Source organism: Anolis sagrei, chromosome 6, assembly GCF_037176765.1.
Source record: "Anolis sagrei isolate rAnoSag1 chromosome 6, rAnoSag1.mat, whole genome shotgun sequence".
Classification (NCBI taxonomy): domain Eukaryota; kingdom Metazoa; phylum Chordata; class Lepidosauria; order Squamata; family Dactyloidae; genus Anolis; species Anolis sagrei.
This window is the reverse complement of record NC_090026.1, coordinates 54,341,769-54,364,716: the sequence shown is the minus strand read 5'-3', so window position 1 is coordinate 54,364,716 and position 22,948 is coordinate 54,341,769. Positions and strand designations below refer to the sequence as shown.

General features: G+C 42.3%; 1 protein-coding gene across 2 annotated transcripts in view; it reads right to left on the bottom strand.

The window, feature by feature from the left end:
• CD8B (CD8 subunit beta) overlaps window positions 1-22,948 on the bottom strand; it is a 48,055-nt gene that overhangs the window by 2,882 nt on the left and 22,225 nt on the right. The window contains exons 2-3 of one of the 2 annotated variants that reach the window (XM_067469446.1): window positions 9,114-9,401; window positions 3,033-3,077 (exon numbers count right to left, since the gene is read on the bottom strand). In XM_067469446.1, the coding sequence (XP_067325547.1) occupies window positions 3,033-3,077; window positions 9,114-9,401 (333 nt within the window). Of the gene's footprint in view, window positions 1-1,074; window positions 1,209-3,032; window positions 3,078-9,113; window positions 9,402-22,948 lie in introns of those variants that run through there. The other variant, XR_010910076.1, reaches the window with a different exon arrangement.

Below are 22,948 nucleotides of genomic sequence, written 5' to 3'. Positions count from 1 at the left end.
ATTAGTTCTACCATAAAAACATGGAAAAAATTTATTAAACTGAAAAAACTTTGTTTTTGCGGGACATCCTGCAACACATTTTGCTATAGTTTTTCACTGAATATCTCATAGTCTCAACCAATTCAATATAGCCAATTCAACAAAGCCTTCAACAACACAATTCAGTTTGTGGTAGTTGCAAAAACAAACTTTCTGTAGTATAGCAACTACTTTCAAAGTAAGTACCATACAATTAAACAGGAAACAACACTTTCAAACCAGGAACAGAAAAAAAATCAAATGTTGTTACATGGGGTAATTCACCTATCATTATCTCCCATGTTTGTTTATGTGATTTATATGATTTGTATTTTATTGATTGTTTATTGATGTTTTGTTTGATGTATTTTGGGCTTGGCCTCATGTAAGCTGCACCGAGTCCCTTGGGGAGATGGTAGCGGGATACAAATAAAGATTATTATTATTATTATTATTATTATTATTTATTATGTCCACACAAAAATTTCCTATAAGATTTTTAAAAACTTTTTTAAAATGACAGCTCTTTTAACTTTCTAGTCTTAACATTTTGCCTCCAGTTTGCTGCAATGTCTCAAAGTTGGCAGCTGTCAAATGGACATAAGTTAGTTAACAAAATTAAATTAATCTATTCTTTTTACAGAGGATATTCCCATTTTTGCCTGGGTTTCGAATGATAATCCAGCCAGCAATATCTCTGTCTGCACAGCCCAGAACATGAGGTTGAGGCAAAAAAATGCAACATGGAAAATGCAAAGAGATAAATAAAAGACCCCCAAACTATGATGTCTTTCTTTAATGAAGAAGACCGCAACAATTCCTATGTATTTCCTTTGATCAGACATTCTCGTTGCCCACTTGAATGGACCCTACAATAAGCACATTTAGAAGTGTTTCATTCTAAATTCACCACAATATCTTAAAATAGACTAATCCCCCCCTCATTGAATTAATGTATTCTTTCTCCCAGTGCTGAAATGGCCATAAAAATAGAACAAAAATAACAATGATTAAAGATTCTGACGTTTCGTATAGAATAGAAAAGTCAACACTTACGTTTGATCCATAGCTTGGTCCCAGCACCAAAGGTGTACCACAGTGTTTTGCCATAACCCACCCCCCTTACAAAAACCAATGTCCTTCCTAAATTGGGTTGTTTACTGTGATTGTAGGAAAGAATTCCTAGAGTTTGTCACAGAAATGCTAGCAATTGTCACTAAAGGTCTATGGATCTCATCACACGGAGGTCAAGAAGCCAGGGGACAGCGGGGGAAAATGTGGAGCAGCATAAGGTTTCATCCCATTATTGTCGGTGGGATCCCATCCCATCATGTGGGATCCCATCCCATCATGTGGGATCCCATCCCATCATGGGATGGAATCCCACAACGTTTCTGTGCTGTCCCTGGCTTCCTTCCGTTTACTCCCCAGTTTCAATTTTGAATTGATAAATTTTATCAATCTCACTTTAGAGCAAAAACAAAGAAAAATTCTCAAACTACAATGCCATTTGCTGAACACATACCAAATGTTCTCCATTTACCTTTTAAAGCAACCGCTGGATACTACTTATAATATTGAATTAAGAGTTTAAATCTCTAGATTCCATTTCCACAGAAAATTAAAATGTTTGTACTTTAAATAATTTTGGGCCCAGTTGTCTCATAGGTTCGTGATACAAGAATTTCGGCCAAATTCACTACTTGTTTCATTGGATTTACTCCAAAATAAAGCAAAAGGCAGCAGTTTAAAGCTGTTTTTCTCAATACGCTGACTCCAGTCAAGCGCACAGTTACATTTCCCTTCTCCCTGAGACATCACACTTACTTTGGAATACATTCCATTAAAGTAAACTTGATTTTAAGTGTGCTTAAAAGTTTCAGGGTGAAACCGTTCCACGCTTGTGTTTTTGCCATACTTGCAAACTATTAAAAGTTTTTTCGGGCTATATGGTCATGGTCTAGAGGCATTTTCTCCTGACGTTTCGCCTGCATCTATGGCAAGCATCCTCAGAGGTAGTGAGGTCTGTTGGAAGTAGGAAATGGGTTTATATATCTGTGGGTTTATATATCTGTGGAATGACCAGGGTGGGACAAAGGACTTTTGTCTGCTGGAGCTAGGTGTGAATGTTTCAACTGACCACCTTGATTAGCATTTAATGGCCTGGCAGTGCCTGAGAGTGCCATTAAATGCTAATCAAAGTGGTCAGTTGAAACATTCACACCTTGCTCCAGCAGACAAAAGTCCTTTGTCCCACCCTGGTCATTCCACAGATATATAAACCCATTTTCCTACTTCCAACAGACCTCACAACCTCTGAGGATGCTTGCCATAGATGCAGGCGAAATGTCAGGAGAAAATGCCTCTAGACCATGGCCATATAGCCCGAAAAACCTACAACAACCCAGTGATTCCGGCCATGAAAGCCTTCGACAATATATTAAAACTTCTTCCTGATGTTAACATTTTTACTACCAACTGTGTAAAACTAGATGAAGGAAATTGACTAGAGGCAGAGAAGAGCTTTAAAAAGATCTGTTTGAAGTGAAGTTCGTGTTTGCTGCAGTTTGCTGCATTCAACACTTTTGACAGTTTGTTGAAAGAGGAAGGCTCTTACTCAAACATAATTTAGTCTACAAGAACAAAAAGTATTTCTCTTACAAGACATTCCTGTTTTCTGGATATTAATCATACTAAAATTACTTTCCTGAAGATGTCAGAGCACTAGGGGAAAGAGGGAGGCCAATCTAACACAAACGGAATGGCAAATTACTCTTGCACCCCAACATTTCCTCATGTACCAACTTTTCCTCCCCCAAAATTGTTTTCAGGAGCTATCCAAGTAAATATCACATGGCTTCAGCAAATAAAAATATGTTTCATTCTAAATCAATAGTATGGCATCCCACCTGCTTTTCATCTTGTACAATTTTTTCATTGCTTTTGCTAATTTTTTTTAAAAAAAATAACAGCACCCAAATATACCTCAGAAGAACAGGAAAATCCATACTTACGTTTCACCGTTAACTTGGTCCCCACTCCAAAAGTGAACCACAGTGCTTTCTCATGACCCATACACTATTCAAAAACCTAAGTCCCACCCTTCTGGCATCGTTGCTGAAACTGGTGAAATGCATACCTCACCGAGTGCCTTAGAGCAGTAGTTTTCAACCTGTGGGTCCCCAAGTGTTTTGGCCTACAACTCTCGGAAATCCCAGCCAGTTTACCAGCTGTTAGGATTTCTGGGAGTTGAAGGCCAAAACATTTGGGGACTCACAACTTGAGAACCACTGCCTTAGAGGTCTGTAAATCTCTAGTCACTGATACCACCACTATAACCATTCACAAGGATAGTTGTCCCACTCCAACAAAGAAAACAGCATTTATTTCCATTCTTTTTTCTTACTCTTGAATTTCATCAGCTCCTAAAAGCAATTTCCATGTTGCGTCACTTTCATGTCAGATTTGTATAGAAATTTTCAGCACCTCCAATCCGCTATCTGAAGGGAAGTCTACTTGCAGAATATAAAAATGATTCAAATAGACTTTATTTATTTGTAGTTTATTTTTTGTTCAGAAGTCAGAGTGTTTGCATGCCACAGTTGATAGCAGTACTCTCAAGTGTGATTTCTTACATTGATTATCGTGAAGATGTCATATTCAGCTATTTAAAAGCTAGAGTAATTTTTCAGATTCTATAGCTGCTGCCTATCATGTCCATACATGATAGCCCTTTGATATCAAGGGCCTTTATTGTTGTGACTCAGGCCCCAAAGATTGCCCAATACAGCAGATTAAGGGTTAACAAAAGTCTTTAATGAGTCTTTAACAGGCTAGCAGCACTTAACCAGCAATGCTACTTAGCAAAACAAAAGAACCTTCGTGCAGGTAAACAATAACAGAGATAAACCAGATTATCCCAGGACTCAGTGTCAGGAAAAAGGAAAGCTGGAGCAAAAACAAACAGTGACAAAAGCGGAGTCAAAACAGTCCTTGGTCGATAACGGAGACAGGCAACAAATAAAGTCCGGCAGGCAGATGACGTGATCCAGAGACGTTCCAAAAACAGGGGCAAGGCGAAGTCACTCACGTAGTTCCAATCCAAAGTCAAGGTACACGAAGACAAGATAGCTGGATTCCCAGGACCCAAATGAAGGTTAGGCAGAACAAGACACCCGATTCAACACTTTGTCCTCTGCAAAGCTACACATCCCAGAACCCCCATTTTATTAGCAATCGCTATTGCTAGATTGATCCTCATCACTAGCATCTGGGTCATTTCCTTCAGCTGCTGGCTCGTTACCCCGCCATCTCTGCCAGCGTTGATCCAAACCAGGATCCTGCCAAGATGTACCTGCCTGCCATGTATCTTGGAATCCCTCAAACTCGTCACTAGACGTGGGCTGTGTACATATGTCCTGAATTTCCCTAACCAGAGTCCAGTCCAATTCCTCCTCCATTTCCCCATTACTGGCTTCCAGTTCATCTGAACTGGAATTGTCAGCTGTATCTTTAAGCCGTTTACTCATAGTTTCTTCATCACTATCAGACTCACTGGCAACCCGCTTTACTTCCCGGTAATCCAATTCCTCCAAATCCTCGGGTCCAAACCCTGCAAAATCTTCCATGTTGCTAGGTACCAAAATAATATCTCGAATACGCTTCAGCTGATGCTGATCCAGCTCTAACTCAGCATCACTCCTCCTTCTCCTACAACCGGTAGTAGTTTAACTGCCAAGACACTGAGCCTCAACATTTATCAATTAAAAATAATAATAATGCTAGTAATTTATTTCTAAGAGGTTCATAGACAAACTATAGCTGGAATGTTTCAGTATTTAATTTGAAGGGGACTCAGGGCGGAACACAGCATATATATGACAAACATTCAACGCCGGGACACAAATTCTTATATACATACATAAACATTAAAAACATTTATCAAAATATTAAAATACACCATTTAAAACCGTCCTAGTCATCCACGTCAAATCTATTTTTTACCATCTTTCTAAAGGACAGGAGAGAGGGGGCCGACCTGATCTCACCAGGAAGGGAGTTCAATAGCCAGGGAGCAATCACCGAAAAGGCCCTGTCTCTTGTCCCCATCAATCACACCTGTGGCAATGGCGGGACGGAAAGCAGGGCCTCCTCAGAGGATCTTAACTGGAGTGACTTACTTCACTAGATCTAGACACTATGCTCCTATTGATGCAGGCCAAAATCCCATTGGCTTTTTTTGCTGCGACATCACATTGTTGGCTCATGGAGTCCACGAGGACTCCAAGATCTTTTTCACACGTACTGCTCTCAAGCCAGGCATTGTCCCCCATTCTGTATCTTTGCATTTCGTTTTTCCTGCTAAAGTGGAGTATCTTGCATTTGTCACTGTTGAACTTCATTTTGTTAGTTTTGGCCCATCTCTCTAATCTGTCAAGATTGTTTTGAATCCTGCTCCTGTCCTCTGGACTATTGGCTATCCCTCCCAATTTGGTGTCATCTGCAAACTTGATGATCCTGCCTTCTAACCCTTCATCTAAGTCATTAATAAAGATGTTGAACAGGACCGGGCCCAGGACGGAACCCTGCGGCACTCCGCTCGTCACTTCTTTCCAGGATGAAGAGGAAGCATTGGTGAGCACCTTCTGGGTTCGTCCATTTAATCAATTACTGATCCACCTCACCGTAGTCTTGCCTAGCCCACAATGGACTAGTTTGTTCACCAGAAGGTCATGAGGGACCTTGTCGAAGGCCTTACTGAAATCCAGGTATGCTACATCCACGGCATTCCCCGCATCTACCCAGCTTGTAACTCTATTGAAAGATTACGTTATGACCATGGTTCTGTTGTCCAAAATCTTGGGTTCTTCCTGGTAGGTTCTTCCTGGTTCTTCCCTTGGGTTTTTCCCATTGCCGACCCCAGTCCAAACATCGGTATTTAATAGAAAAGATATACACATTTGGAAACATGTAGAACAGAAGTGTTTGGTGAAGTTTTAGAATCAATGGTTTTATTGGACGCAGGCACTTATCCATGCCTGCCCATGGATTGGCTGGAAGTTTAAAGGTCCATGAACTTGGCTGCTGATTGGCTGAGTGATTTGACAAGAATTTTAATACACTGTCATTGGTTGAATTTGAAGCTGTTTGTTGCCTGGTGTTGCTGCTTCCTTGGGTGGGCCCTGGAATGGAATTTCGGCACAACTGGGAGGGTGCTTGAGAGGATTAACCCTGGGGACGCATTTCCCAAGTCTGGGATAATGGGACTCCTGGGCACCCTAATGGGTCCTGGGATTTAGAGACAATAGAAGTTTAGGTGGCCTGATGGGTTCCATAGATATGACAAACGGTTGAGGTTAAATGGGTTTTTGGTTCCTGCTGCATTTGGAACTTTTGTGAGGCAGCAAAAACTGGCTGAGACTGATTCCTGATTATAGTGAAAGCAAAAGTATAAGGAAATGTGTAATGCTGTAACGGAAAAGCTAATTATAATGGAGTTTTGTTGTCTCTGTTTATTAGTATTGATAGTATAGCAAGGGCAGTCAAGAGTTGGTTGCATCTGATTGGTTGTTGTGTTATCATGGATGCGTAGCCTTTGCAGTAGAAATGTATCCATCTTAAAGTGGCTAGCAAGGAAAAGGGGTGGAGCTAGATAAAAATAGAGTGAAACATTTTTAAAAAGTAGAGTCTCTAGCTAGTAGGCTTGGGTAACAACGGAAAAAATTGTTTCTAAACTCGTTTCGTTTTTAGGGGTCCAATGGGTTTCGTTTTTTTAAAGAATTCCAATTTTTTTCTTTAAAAAATTTCAAAATTTATGAAATTTCATAAATTTCGAATTGATTCGTTAATGGCGGACGCGATTGCGCAATATGCTAAAAAAACCTCCAAATGGGACAGGGGGAACTTCTGAAGCTTCCCTCTCCCTCTGTTGTTGACTGTTGGTGTGATAAAACAAACAACAACTATAAAACTTGCACCAGACATGCGAAAATAATTACGAAACAATTTTGAAATAATAACAAAATAATTACGAAATAAATTGAAAAAATTGTTTCGAATCTAATTAACTCCTCACACTATTCCTGCATGGCTCAATATCGGATCGTAAGCTAATTTAAATACGAATTAATAACGAATTACGAAATTAACGAACAAAACCGCCCAAGCCTACTAGCTAGGAGCTAGAGGGAAGAGGTTCAGTATTTAAGTTTGTAGCTTCCATCATTATACTGAAGTAAAGAAAAGACTAATGTAAGTCTAAATTATCAGTTAAGTGGAACTGAGAGACAGAGTTTCCTTTGGGGAATGAGATTTCAGTTAAACTAGTGACGGAAGAGTGTGACTAAAAGTCATAAGTTAGCCAGCCAGGCGGCTGAGGAGAAATATATTTTGAAGGAAAAGAAAGTGGCTTAACAGAATAGAAACAAGTTTACTGTTTGGAAAGTTATGTAATAACAATTTCATGTGTTCAAAGGAGTGAAAGACAGTTGCAATGATATCTTAGTGGAACTGAAGTGAAGTACTTTGTAACAGATAAGCTTATGTGCAAAAGAATTCATAAATAAACATTTCTTTGTTTCAACATATATATGAAAGTCTCGTGTCAAGGTACAGGACCAAAGTTACACGGCTGGAAATCGGTCTGTGAGTAGAAGTTGGAAGCTACATATTGACTCCAGGTTTGGATTACACATTGAAGAAACACAGACATATAAAGATTTCTCCTGTAACAAACACATATTAATAAAGGCACCACAGAGTAGAGAAAGTGTGTTTCGGGCATGAACTACAAGTCACTGAGTTTGTGAGGTTTGATTCCTCACTCCCCCTATATCGCCTCATCGGCTCATATGTACATACATACATATATGTTCTATGTAGACAGAGGTGGAATATACAAGGTCTTGGTATACGGCCTGCCCTGCCTGTCTGTTGTGTCCCCTTCATTACAAATTCTTATGCAACATGAGCCCATCCTCCCAATGAAGGGTTTCATGTAGTTTTGGGATTTGGAAGAAAAAGCATAATGGGACCGTGTGAGGCAGTTCATCCATTATACATTTTTGGGATCAGTTTTTATTTTATTTTATTTTATTTTATTTTATTTACAGCATTTCTACCCCGCTCTTCTCAACCCTGCAGGGGGACTCAGAGCGGCTAACAATGGCAACAATTACAAAATAAAATCATACAATACAATACATTAAAACAACATTAGTTATCCAATCATAAAGGCATTTCCATTCTAACAACTGTCTGGTCCAATTCATTGTTCAGGTGACGTTATATCCATTAGCCAAAAGCCTGGTTCCACAACCATGTCTTCAGTTTTCTTCTGAAAGAAAGGAGGGAAGACGCCGATCTAATTTCGCTGGGAGCAAATTCCACAGGTGGGGGTCACCACCGAGAAGGCCCTGTCCCTCATCCCCACCAGCCGCGTATGCGAAGCTGGTGGGACCGAGAGCAGGGCCTCCACGGCAGATCTTCGACTACAAGGCAGAATGTAGAGGGAGATATGTTCGGACAAGTAAGCTGGCCCGGAGTCATATAGAGCCTTATAGGCCAAGACCAGCACTTTGAATTGTGCTTGGAAATGGACAGGCAGCCAGTGGAGTTGACATAACACGGGGGTCAGTCTGTTTTTTAGCGGGAGTCAAATACCATGAAGTTGAACTCAATGCCAACTCTCTGTAAATCATATATGGGGGCATTTACGAAATGTATCTGATAGTCAAACTGGAGATGTACTGAAACCCTTCCCTCCAGATGCCTATGCAGAATGTCAGGGTGCCACATATGATGTGCTGGCCCACAATCCAGTAATTGCAAACAGTGCAAACAGTACATGGAAACTGATAAGGCACATATATCCATCAAGGATGTGGAGTCAACTGACAGCTGTGAGGATTTTGAGCCCTGGGCAGAAACTGCTATTAAGGAAAGAGCCTAAGAAGTGTGAAAAAAATGTCTCTAGGAAACTTCTTTTTGTCATTTCCATCCCAGGGTGCTTAGATTTTTAGGAAATGAATTTTGATGGCATTCTAGATTATTGACTAGGTTTTTGTACTGAGATGTATCACTGTGTATAGGGAAGCTGTAGAGTTGGCCACAGTAATACTCCGCTTCATCTTCAGGACGTACACCGCTGATAGTGAAGGTGAAGTCAGTGCCACTGTAGCTGCCACTAAAGCGATCTGGGGTCCCTGTGAAACGGCTGGAACTATCATATAGAAGCAGCTTGGGGTTTTTTCCTGGGATAAATTGGTATAAAGCCATGTCATCACTCATGGAAGAGGATGCTTTGCATTGAATGGTGACTCTGTCCCCAGGATTTACGTGTAGTGAGGCTGGTGTCTGAGTGATCACAATCTGCCCACTGGATTCTGGAAAGAAGGATAGAAAACAATCATGTTAGTTTCCCCAGTCATTTGCCTGAGAAGTGAGGACAGCACCTCCATTAAAACTTACCTTTAAACAGATTCAAGGTGAGCCAGATCAAATATATTTGGAACATTATGATAATGCTCTTCATCCAACTATTCCTCTTTCTCCAGAAAATCTTGCCAGGCAGTCACCATCTGATGAGACTCGCAGTGGGGACTTATGAAGTGCCAAGAATGGAAATCTATGCAAACCCAAAAGGGAGGCAGATGAGATTATATTCTATAAGTGTATGAACTGTATTCTATCCTCCAACCTCTAGAAAGACATCTGTGAGCATCTCAAATTGCTGAAGCATGAGGAGGAAGCTGATAAACATTCTCAGTCAAGGAGAACAATTTATCCTCACAGAGCTGATCTGTTACATCAGTGGTTCTCAACCTCCCTAATGCCGCGACCCCTTAATACAGTTCCTCATGTTGTGGTGACCCCCATCCAGCAAATTATTTTCATGACAACTACACAACTGTAATTCTGCTAGTGTTATGAAGCATAATGTAAATATCTGATATGCAGGATTTATTTTCATTCACTGGACCAAATCTGGCACAAATACCCAATACGACCACATTTGAACACTGGTGATGTTGGGTGGGGGATTGATTTTGTTAATTTGGGAGTTGTAGTTGCTGTGATTTATAGTTCAGTTACAATCAAAGAGCATTCTGAACTCCACCAATGATGAAATTGGGCCAAGCTTAGCACAAAGGACTCCCATGACCAACAGAAAACTCCAGAAGGGTTTGGTGGGCATTAACCTTGAGCTTTGAAGTTGTAGTTCTCCTACATCCCGAGAGCACTGTGGACTCAAACAATAATGGATCTGGACCAAATTTGGGATAACAATCAATATGCCCAAATGTGAACTCTGCTGGAGTTTGGGGGAAATAGAGCTTGACATTGGGAGTTGTAGTAACTGGGATTTATAGTTCACCTAAAATCAAAGAGCATTCTGAACCCCACCAAGGTTAGAATTGGGCCAAACTTCCAACGCAGAACCCCCATGACCAACAGAAAATACTGTATCTTTGGTGACCCCTCTGACACCCGCTTGTGACCCCTCCAGGGGTCCCGACCCCCAGGTTGAGAAATGCTGTGTTACATATTCTTGTTGATTATGCTGTGCAGGAACATTCTGCAGTTGCATTATAATGGACAGGTAATTATGTTATGACCCATGTTAAATAAATATAAATTGCAAGCAAGGTTTTAGGCAGATAGATACTTCCTGACATTATCTGAAGAACAAGAAAGAAGCTCTCATTTTAAAGATACCAAATGGAATTTTCATTTAATAATCTTATCGCGGATAAAGAAATTGTCTTATCATTGCATTCAAGGAGCAATCGATGCTTAACTTTCTTGTATACTCCTAATAAATGGATTTTTTTTTTACCAAACTGCTTAAAATGGTACGCTTGATATATTTTATATTTGACTAGCCATCCCCTGTCATGCATTGCTGTGGCTCAGTCTGGTGATCCTGAAAATAAAGTAATGAGAAAGTGCTGGTTACTAATCTATGATTTCTTTTTGCTTGTGGGTAAACCGTATTTTTTGCTGTTTCTTTGCCAGTATTGATGTGGAGATTGTCTGGCTCGTCTACTCTGGAACATGCAGCATATTATTGTCCTTCTTTAGGGATACCTTTCAAATCTATGATATTATCCCCCCCCCCCCCCCCCGCTCTGTGAATCATATATATCTATCTATATCTATGGCTGGATGCCTCTTTGTCAAGAGGGCTTTGATTACATTTTCTTACCCTGGTGAAGGGAGTTGGACTGGGTAGCCTTAAGTATTTTCTATTGGTCATGAGGGTTCTGTGTGGGAAGTTTGCCCCAATTCTGTCATTGGTGGGGTTCAGAATGCTCTTTGATTGTAGGTGAACTATAAATCCCAGTAATGAAAACTCCCAAATGTCAAGGTCTAGTTCCCCCAAACTTAATCTGTGTTCATATTTGGGCATATGGAGTATTCGTGCCAAATTTGGTCCAGAACCATCATTGTTTGAGTCCACAGTGCTCTCTGGAAGTAGGTGAACTACAACTCCAAAACTCAAGGTCAATGCCCACTAGTGTTTTCTGTTGGTCATGGGAGTCGGATGTGCCATATTTAGTTCAATTCCATCATTGGTGAAGTTCAGAATACTTTCTGATTGTAGGTTAAATATAAATCCCAGCAATTACAACTCCCAAATGACAAAATCTAATTTTTGAGTGATGGTCACTCCTTGGGTTAGTAGGTGTCTTGTGGACAAACTTGGCTGCAATTCATCCAGTGGTGTTTGAGTTTTGTTAATCCCACAAACGAACATTACATTTTTATTTATATAGATTGGTATTGTCCATTGTTTTCATTAGAGGATCATCTATGGATTTCATCATATGGGGGCTGCAAGCATTGTAGCATGCTTTCACTACAGTTGATCCACAGAGCCCCACACCACCCCTCACATGACACATGCTGACTTTTGGTGGTGCTCCATTGACGAACTGGGGTGTAAGCATCCTACAATGCTGCACCCAGAACATGGGAAACTTCCTGTGTTCCGTTAAGTACAATGGAACCAGCACGAGAGGAAGTTGTGTGGCAATGCTTCCCTGCGTGTGATGAGGAAGAGTTGATGCGGGCGAGGTGGGGCTCCAGGATTATCCCACTGCTGTGCCAATTCACCAAAAAGGCTGGAAAATCACCCCACACAACCTCATCAGTGTGATGGTTTCATAAGACTCATTTGGAGGAATTACTAGAGTGTGACAAACAGAGGTTACATTGTCAAAGGCTTTCATGGCAGGAATCACTGGGTTGTTGTAGGTTTTTTCGGGCTATATGTCCATGGTCTAGAGCCATTCTCTCCTGACCTCACTACCTCTGAGGATGCTTGCCATAGATGCAGGCGAAATGTCAGGAGAGAATGCCTCTAGACCATGGCCATATAGCGCGAAAAAAAACCTACAACAACCCAGAGATCACATTTCCACTCTGAATACAGATCCAGTCTCATTACTTTAAACACTAGCATCTTTTTGTGGTGGAGGGGGTGATGTTTTGACCCACACAGAAGTATCTTCTTCACTCCATGCAACAGCCCCCAAGTTAGGAACAGGTTAAATTTGGACTGAGGGGCAAAGCAAAGAGATATTTATTGTCGAAGGCTTTCATGGCTGGAATCACTAGGTTCTTGTGGGGGTTTTTTTTCGGGCTATAGGGCCATGTTCTAGAGGCATTTCTCCTGACGTTTCGCCTGCATCTATGGCAAGCATCCTCAGAGGTAGTGAGGTCTGTTGGAAATAGGACAATGGGTTTATATATCTGTGGAATGGCTGGGGTGGGGCAAAAAGCTCTTCTCTGCGAGAGCTAGGTGAGGAAACAGCAGAGAGGAAACAACCAGGCACATCTTAACACCTCTCAACAAAAGATTTTCCCAGGCTCAGGCAGGCCTTCAAATGCTAATGAAGGTGGTCAGTTGAAACATGCACACCTAGCTCTAGCAGAGAAGAGCTCTTTGCCCCACCCCAGCCATTCCACAGATATATAAATCCATTGTCCTATTTCCAACAGACCTCACTACCTCTGAGGATGCTTGCCATAGATGCAGGCGAAACGTCAGGAGAAATGCCTCTAGAACATGGCCCTATAGACCGAAAAAACCCACAAGAACCTAAAGAGATATTTTCCATTTACTTGAGATTCCTCACATATTCCAGAGGCTGTTTCACAGCCAATGAATCTCCACAGATATAAGAAAAGGAAGACTACATAAGTAAGACCACCAGAAGACTCCAAAGTTCCCTTCATCAGAAACTTGCTTTCCTCCCTTATTTAGACTTTTTTTACATGAGAGGATGAGAAAATACATTAGTTAAAAGTCCTTTAACCCTTCTCTTACATAATGGAGTCCCTCTGGTTTTCCAGGGAGTTGGTAGCGAGTTAACATGTAATGTGAGATGTTATATTTGCTGAAGACTCAGAGACTAATATGACTATCATCTTCATATTACACACCCTTGAATGGGTTCTAGACTCCTAGGCAGTGTTGGATGAGAGCTCTCCTTACTACATGGCTAAATGCAAAGTCTGAAACAAGCACTGTATACCTCCCAACCCTGCTATACACCTGCAAGACGTGGACTATCTACAGACGCCACATGCAACTCCTAGAATGATTCCATCAGTGCTGCCTCTGAAAAATCCTGCAAATCTCTTGGGAAGACGAGCGGACAAATGTCAGCATGCTGGAAGAAGCAAAGACCACCAGCATTGAAGTGATGGTCCTCCTCCATCAATTCTGCTGGACCAGCCATGTTGTTCAGATGCCCGACCACCGTCTCCCAAAGCAGTTTCTCTACTCCGAACTCAAGAATGGAAAATGGAATGTTGGTGGGCAGGAAAAGAGATTTAAAGATGAGGTCAAAGCCAACATTAAAAACTCTGGCATTGACACAGAGAAGAGGGAAGCTCTGGCCCTTGAGCACTCCAGCTGGAGATCAGCTGTGCCTAGCAGTGCTGCAGAATTTGAAGAGGCACGAATGGAGGGCAAAAGAAAGAAATGTGCCAAGAGGAAGGTACGTCAAGCCAACTCCGACCAGGACCGCCTTCCATCTGGAAACTAATGCCTTCACTGTGGAAGAACATGCAGATCAAGAATCGGGCTCCACAGTCACCTACGGACCCACCACCACTACACCGATCTTGGAAGACAATCCTACTCGGACAACGAGGGATCGCCTAAGTAAGTACTATTAAATAAATATACCAAACATTCTGAACAATGTTTGGAAATAGTACTTGTTTCCAATTGGTGACTTTTTCTGTGTTATTGTTCTTGGCTGCTCAGCTGCTTCTACTACAGCTGTAGCACTCCATCTTTTGAAATAGATGCTTTTCTCTAAGACTGGGTTGGAGAAACATGGTACCTTTGAGGGGAAAACCCTGTAGGCCTTCACAACCCTCCGCACTCCTGGTGATTCATAGGCTGTTTCATAGCCTTTGCTTGCTTATTTTCTATAGCTATTACAGTGGGTGGTGCAGTGGGTTAAACCGCTGAGCTGCTGAGCAAAAGGTTGCAGGTACGAATCCGGGGAGTGGCGTTAGCTTCCGCTGTCAGTCCCAGCTTCTGCCAACTTAGCAGTTTGAAAACATGCAAATGTGAGTAGATCAATAGGTACCATTCCAGCGGGAAGGTAAAGGTACTCCATGCAATCATGCTGGCCACATGACCTTGGAGATGTCTATGGACAACAACTGCTCTTCAGCTTAGAAATGGAGATGAGCACCAACCCCCAGAGTCGGACACGACTGGACTTACTGTGAGGGGAAAATCTTTACCTTTATCTTTTTTATTGCACTCCACTTGTGAGTGTTGCTGCTGGAGTTGTGATTGGAGAAGCATATTGCCTTTGAGCTTAAAACACTGAATTATTTGTGTTGTTTAGTATGCTCAGATTTTAAAACTGTGAGACAGATTCTGAAAAGTCTGAAGGAAAGCTCAGATTCACTGCTCTGTTTACATGGAGGCCTACAGCTCCCACTTTTTCCTACCATAGCTGTGCCTTGCTTGTCTGATTTTAGAAGGAAATAATTACCCCAGTTTGTTCTAAGGCTGTTGTCATGCACAATCAAACCCCCCACCTTTTTTTATTTTTCTTTTTTGTCGTGTCAGGACTTGAGAAACTGCAAGTCGCTTCTGGTGTGAGAGAATTGGCCGTCTACAAAGACGTTACCCAGGGGATGCCCGGATGATTTTGATGTTTTTATCATCCTTCTGGTAGGCTTCTCTCATGTCCCCACATGAGGAGCTGGAGCTGATAGAGGGAGCTCATCCACCTCTCCCCGGATTCAAACCCCGGATTGGACGACGAAACTGGATTGCGATTTTAGTCAAGAGATGAACCTGTCAGTCTTCAGTCCTGCCGGTACAGGGATTTAACCCACTGTGCCACTGGGGGCTCCTTAAATCAAACCCCTTAAATCAAGAGTTAAAGTGAAATGGCAAATAAGAATACCACAGAAATCGGGCAGTGAGAAATCTTGGGTGGGTGGGAGTCTAGTCCTGCTTCTGTGTATTCCAGTGTAGTGAATAGCCAGGAGAAGACATGGGTTATTTGAAGATAAAGCCACACTTCGGATGGAGATTATTGAGTAAACATGGATGCTGTCTGCAACCTAGCAATTCACTTTCCAAATTTCCATAGATTTCTGTTTTTTGCATACTTTCCCATCACACGAAGAGGGGAAAATATAGTGCACATCACATGTAATGATCATGGAGAAATACAGAGGCATTCTTCTAGCGTTAGACTTTCAGACGGTTTTTGTACTGAGATGTATCACTGTGTAGAGGTCTGCTATAGTCTTGGCCACAGTAATACTCCGCTTCATCTTCAGGACGCACACCGCTGATACTGAAGGTGAAGTCAGTGCCACTGTAACTGCCACTAAAGCGATCTGGGGTGCCTGTAAAACGGACATTACCATCACGAATAAGGAGTTTAGGCTTTTGTCCTGGGATAAATTGATATAAATGCATATCATCGCTCATGGAAGAGGATGCTTTGCACTGAAAGGTGACTGTGTCCCCAGGATTTACATGTAGAGAGGCTGGTGTCTGAGTGATGACAATTTGTCCACTAGATTCTGGAAGGAAGGAGAGAAAGGAAGCATGTTAATTTCCCCATAACATTTACCTGAGAATTTAGACAGCACCTCCATTAGCACTTACTTTCAAAGAAACTCAAGGTAAGCCAGATCAAATATATGTGTAACATTGTGATGATGTTTTTCATCCAGCTATTCACCAAGCTATTTTTCTATCTCCTGAAAATCTTGCCAGGCAATCACAGCCTGATGAAGGTTACAGTGGGAACTTATGAAGTGCCAAGTATGGAAATCTATGCAAATCCAAAAGGGTCAATTGACATGTTCTTCCCTGCCTGCAGGAACTGTTCTGTCTTCAAGGCACTAGAAACACCTGGGTGCGTGTCTCAAGTTGCTGAAGCAGGAGGAGGAACCTGATATTACATTCTCAGTCCAGGAGAACAATGAATAATCAGGGACATCAATGTGCCTGTGGAGCCCCCAGTGGTGCAATGGATTAAACCCTTGTGTCGGCAGGACTGAAGACTGATAAGTCAGAGGTTCGAATCTGGGGAGAGCATGGATGAGCTCCTGCTGTCAGCTCCAGCTCCTCATGCGGGAACATGAGAGATGTTTTACAAGGATGGTAAAACATCAAAACATCTGAGTGTCCCCTGGGCAACGTCCTTTCAGACGGCCAATTCCCTCACACTAGAATAGATTGCTAAATGATCTGGAGGCATGTTGAAGAAAAAGTATGCTCAGACTTTGGTTGTTTAGCTGCTAGCCTTATAGCTATAGCAAGTAGGCTTGGCTGATAAAAAAAATGGTTGAAAACTAGTTTCGGATGCACGAGGCGCTGATGTTCAATTCTAAAGTCACTTCTGATTAAAAAAAATTTTTTTTGAAAGTTTCAAAAACTTCCAAACCTTCCGAATCATTTTGTTAATGCGGACACGCATGTCCAGTAGGGAAAAACAGCACTGGCACTGGGGAAACTTCAGGGGATTTTTCCTCCCTCCTTTTTTAGACCAATCCTGATGAAACTTGCTACAGTGGTAGAACACATAGATCACTGTTAGCTCACCAAATTTCATAGCTTTTGACTTATCCACGGAGTTTTGGTGAATTTTCATTTTTTTTTTATAAAAAGCATTTTTTTAATAATAAAGAAAATCTGTTCCTGGTTTGAAAGTGTTATTTCCTGTTTCATTGGGTGGTCTTTACTTTGAACGTAGTTGTTCTGCTCCAGAAACTTTGTTTGTGTCGCACAAACTGTGTTAAATTGGTGGAGAACACAAACATAGTACAGACCCCATCAAGGGACATCTAGACTGACCCTCTTCTGGGCAGAAAGGCACCATCCAAACTCTCCTGACATCCATTTGCTTCAACTACTGAGTTGGAGGGGACCCTCAAGGCACATACATTCGTTTATTCCTATTTGCAGATGCAATCAATCATTTTATTATATCACTAGCCGTCCCCTGCCATGGGTTGCTGTGGCCCACATGGGGGTTCTGTGTGGGAGGTTTATTTGTGAGGTTTAGTATTCTCAGATTTTAAAAATGTGAGACAGATTCTGCAAAGTCTGAAGGAAAGCTCAGATTCACTGCTCTGTTTACATGGAGGCCTCCAGCTCCCACTTTTTCCTACCATAGCTGTGCCTTGTCTGTCTGATTTTAGAAGGAAATCACTGCCCCAGTTTGTTCTAAGGCTGCTGTCATGCACAATCAAACCCCTTAAATCAAGAGTTAAAGTGATATGGCAAATAAGAATACCACAGAAATTGGGCAGTGAGCAATCTTGGGTGGGTGGGAGTCTAGTTCTGCTTCTGTGTGTTCCAGTGTAGTGAAGAGCCAGGAGCAGACATGGATTATTTGAAGACTAAGGCACACTTTGGATGGAGATTATTTAGTAAAAATGGATGGTACATAATAATAATAATAATAATAATAATAATAATAATAATACTTTATTTGTACCAAGGGACACAGTGCGGCTTACATGAGGCCGAGCCCAAACACAACAATACAAGCAATAATAACAACAATACAAGCAATTAAAAAAGAAAAAAAACATAGACAATAAAATACACAACATTATCAATAAAACAACACATAATTAAAAACAGTGGGAAGGCCAAATGTAGAGTTAAAATTGGAAATAATGCTGGGACATGAACGAAAGGTGATAGTGGTGTTTGTGGAAGGGCATACGAGCAGACTTAAAGAAATGTAAAGTGCTTTGGAGGACAAAGTGCTATGGGATCGTTAATCCGGGAATGCACACTGGAACAACCACGTTTTCAAGCTCCTCCTGAAAACTGCCAGGGTTGGGGCCTTCCTGATGTCCTTAGGGAGTGAGTTCCAGAGTCGAGGGGCCACCACCAAAAAGGCCCTCTCTCTTGTCCCCACCAATCGCGCCTGCGATGCTGGTGGGATTGAGAGCAGGACCTCTCTGGATGATCGAAGGGATCATGTGGGTTCATATACAGAAATGCGATCACACAGGTAGCGGGTCCCAAACCGTTCAGGGCTTTTTAGGTAAGAACCTGCACCTTGAATTGGGTCCAGTAGATGAATGGCAGCCAGTGGAGCTCCTTGAAGAGGAGGGATGACCGCTCCCTGTAAGGAGCCTCAGTTAACAACCTGGCTGCCGCCCGTTGGATCATCTGAAATTTCCGGGCCGTTTTCAAGGGCAGCCCCATGTAGAGTGCATTGCAGTAATCCAATCTAGAGGTGATTAAGGTGTGGACCACCTTGGCCAGATCCGCCTTCCTGAGGTATGGTAGCAGTTGGTGCACGAGTCTTAATTGTGCAAAGGCCCTCCCGGCCACCACCGATGCCTGAGCCTCAAAAGTAAGTAAAGAATTCAGGAGGACCCCCAAACTGCAGACCTGTGACTTCAGGGGGAGTCCAACCCCCTCCAGCACAGGTTGCCACCCTATACCCCGGTCTGGTTTACGATTGACCAGGAGGACATCTGTCTTGTCAGGATTAATCTCCAGCTTGTTCGTCCTCATCCAGACAGCCACAGCGGTCAGGCACTCGTCTAGCACTCGAGGGGCTTCCTTGGAGTTAGGTGGAAAAGAGTAGTAGAGAGTACCTACAACCTAGCAATTCACTTTCCAAATTTCCATGGATTTCAGCTTCTTCCATACTTTCCCATCACATGAAGAGAGGAAAATGCAATCATCACATGTAATGATCATGGAGAAATACAGAGGCATTCTTATAGCATTAGACTTTCAGACGGTTTTTGTACTGAGATGTATCACTGTGTAGAGGGAAGCTGTAGTCTTGGCCACAGTGATACTCTGCTTCATCTTCAGGACGCACACCGCTGATCGTGAAGGTGAAGTCAGTGCCACTGTAGCTGCCACTAAAGCGATCTGGGGTGCCTGTAAAACGGACATTACCATCATGAATAAGGAGTTTAGGCTTTTGTCCTGGGATAAATTGATATAAATGCATATCATCACTCATGGAAGAGGATGCCTTGCAGTGAATGGTAACTCTGTCCCCAGGATTTACATGTAGAGAGGCTGGTGTTTGAGTGATGACAATTTGTCCACTAGATTCTGGAAGGAAGGAGAGAAAGGAAGCATGTTAATTTCCCCATAACATTTACTTGAGAATTTAGACACCACCTCCATTAGCACTTACTTTCAAAGAGACTCAAGGTAAGCCAGATCAAATATATTTGTAACATTGTGATGATGTTTTTCATCCAGCTGTTCACCCAGATATTTTTCTTTCTCCTGAAAATCTTGCCAGGCAATCACAGCCTGATGAAGGTTACAGTGGGAACTTATGAAGTGCCAAGTATGGAAATCTATGCAAATCCAAAAGGGGTCAATTGACATGTTCTTCTCTGCCTGCAGGAACTGTTCTGTCTTCAAGGCACTAGAAGCACCTGGGTGGGTGTCTCAAGTTGCTGAAGCAGGAGGAGGAACTTGATATTACATTCTCAGTCCAGGAGAACAATGAATAATCAGGGACATCAATGTGCCTGTGGAACCCCCAGTGGTGCAATGGATTGAACCCTTGTGTCGGCAGGACTGAAGACTGATAAGTCAGAGGTTCGAATCTGGGGAGAGCATGGATGAGCTCCTGCTGTCAGCTCCAGCTCCTCATGCGGGAACATGAGAGAAGCCTCCCACAAGGATGGTAAAACATCAAAACATCTGAGTGTCCCCTGGGCAACATCCTTTCAGACGGCCAATTCCCTCACACTAGAATAGATTGCTAAATGATCTGGAGGCATGTTGAAGAAAAAGTATGCTCAGACTTTGGTTGTTTAGCTGCTAGCCTTATAGCTATAGCAAGTAGGCTTGGCTGATAAAAAAAATGGTTCAAAACTAGTTTCGGATGCACGAGGCGCTGATGTTCAATTCTAAAGTCACTTCTGATTAAAAAAAAAATTCTTGAAAGTTTCCAAAACTTCCAAATCATTTTGTTAATGCGGACACGCATGTCCAGTAGGGAAAAACAGCATTGGCACTGGGGAAAAGTCGGAATTTTTCCTCCCTCATTTTTAGACCAATCCTGATGAAACTTGCTACAGTGGTAAAACACATAGATCACTGTTAGCTCTCCAAATTTCATAGCTTTTGACTTATCCATGGAGTTTTGGTGAATTTTCAATTTTTTTATAAAAAGTTTTTTTTAATAATAAACAAAATCTGTTCCTGGTTTGAAAGTATTATTTCCTGTTTCATTGGGTGGTCTTTACTTTGAACGTAGTTGTTCTGCTCCAGAAACTTTGTTTGTGTGGCACAAACTGTGTTAAATTGGTGGAGAACACAAACCATAGTACAGACCCCATCAAGGGACATCTAGACTAACCCCCTTCTTCTGGGCAGAAAGGCACCATCCAAACTCTCCTGACATCCATTTGCCTCATCTACTGAGTTGGAGGGGACCCTCAAGGCACATCCATCCGTTTATTCCTATTTGCAGATGCAATCAATCGTTTTATTATATCACTAGCCGCCCCCTGTCATGTGTTGCTGCGGCCCACATGGGGGTTCTGTGTGGGAGGTTTATTTGTGAGGTTTTGTATTCTCAGATTTTTAAAATGTGAGACAGATTCTGCAAAGTCTGAAGGAAAGCTCAGATTCACTGCTCTGTTTACATGGAGGCCTACAGCTCCCACTTTTTCCTACCATAGCTGTGCCTTGTCTGTCTGATTTTAGAAGGAAATAATTACCCCAGATTGTTCTAAGGCTGTTGTCATGCACAATCAAACCCCTTAAATCAAGAGTTAAAGTGATATGGCAAATAAGAATACCACAGAAATCGGGCAGTGAGCAATCTTGGGTGGGTGGGAGTCTAGTCCTGCTTCTGTGTGTTCCAGTGTAGTGAATAGCCCGGAGAAGACATGGGTTATTTGAAGATAAAGCCACACTTTGGATGGAGATTATTTAGTAAAAATGGATGGTACATAATAATAATAATAATAATAATAATAATAATAATAATACTTTATTTGTACCAAGGGACATAGTGCTGCTTACATGAGGCCGAGCCCAAACACAACAATACAAGCAATAATAACAACAATACAAGCAATTAAAAAAGAAAAAAAAACATAGACAATAAAATACACAACATTATCAATAAAACAACACATGATTAAAAACAGTGGGAAGGCCAAATGTAGAGTTAAAATTGGAAATAATGCTGGGACATGAACAAAAGGTGATAGTGGTGTTTGTGGAAGAGTATACGAGCAAACTTAAAGAAATGTAAAGTGCTTTGGAGGACAAAGTGCTATGGGATCGTTAATCCGGGAAGGCACACTGGAACAACCACGTTTTCAAGCTCCTCCTGAAAACTGCCAGGGTTGGGGCCTTCCTGATGTCCTTAGGGAGTGAGTTCCAGAGTCAAGGGGCCACCACCAAAAAGGCCCTCTCTCTTGTCCCCATCAATTGCGCCTGTGATGCTGGTGGGATTGAGAGCAGGACCTCTCCGGATGATCGAAGGGATCATGTAGGTTCGTATAAAGAAATGCGATCACACAGGTAGCGGGTCCCAAACCGTTCAGGGCTTTGTAGGTAAGAACCTGCACCTTGAATTGGGTCCAGTAGATGAATGGCAGCCAGTGGAGCTCCTTGAACAGGAGGGATGACCACTCCCTGTAAGGAGCCCCAGTTAACAACCTGGCTGCCGCCCGTTGGATCATCTGAAATTTCCGGGCCGTTTTCAAGGGCAGCCCCACATAGAATGCATTGCAGTAATCCAATCTAGAGGTGATTAAGGCGTGGACCACCTTGGCCAGATCTGCCTTCCCGAGGTACAGTCGCAGTTGGCGCACGAGTCTTAATTGTGCAAACCTCCTCCCGGCCACCACCGACGCCTGAGCCTCAAACGTAAGTGAAGAATGCAGGAGGACCCTGAAACTGCAGACCTGTGACTTCAGGGGGAGTGCAACCCCCTCCAGCACAGGTTGCCACCCTATACCCCGGTCTGGTTTACGATTGACCAGGAGGACCTCTGTCTTGTTTGTCCTCATCCAGACAGCCACAGCGGTCAGGCACTCGTCTAGCACTCGAGGGGCTTGATTGGAGTTAGGTGGAAAAGAGTAGTAGAGAGTACCCACAACCTAGCTATTCCATGGATTTCTGCTTCTTCCATACTTTCCCATCACATGAAGAGGGGAAAATGCAATCATCATATGTAATGATCATGGAGAAATACAGAGGCATTCTTATAGCATTAGACTTTCAGACGGTTTTTGTACTGAGATGTATCACTGTGTAGAGGTGTGCTATAGCCTTGGCCACAGTAATACTCCGCTTCATCTTCAGGACGCACACCGCTGATAGTGAAGGTGAAGTCAGTGCCACTGTAGCTGCCACTAAAGCGATCTGGGGTGCCTGTGAAACGGCTGGTAGCATCATGAA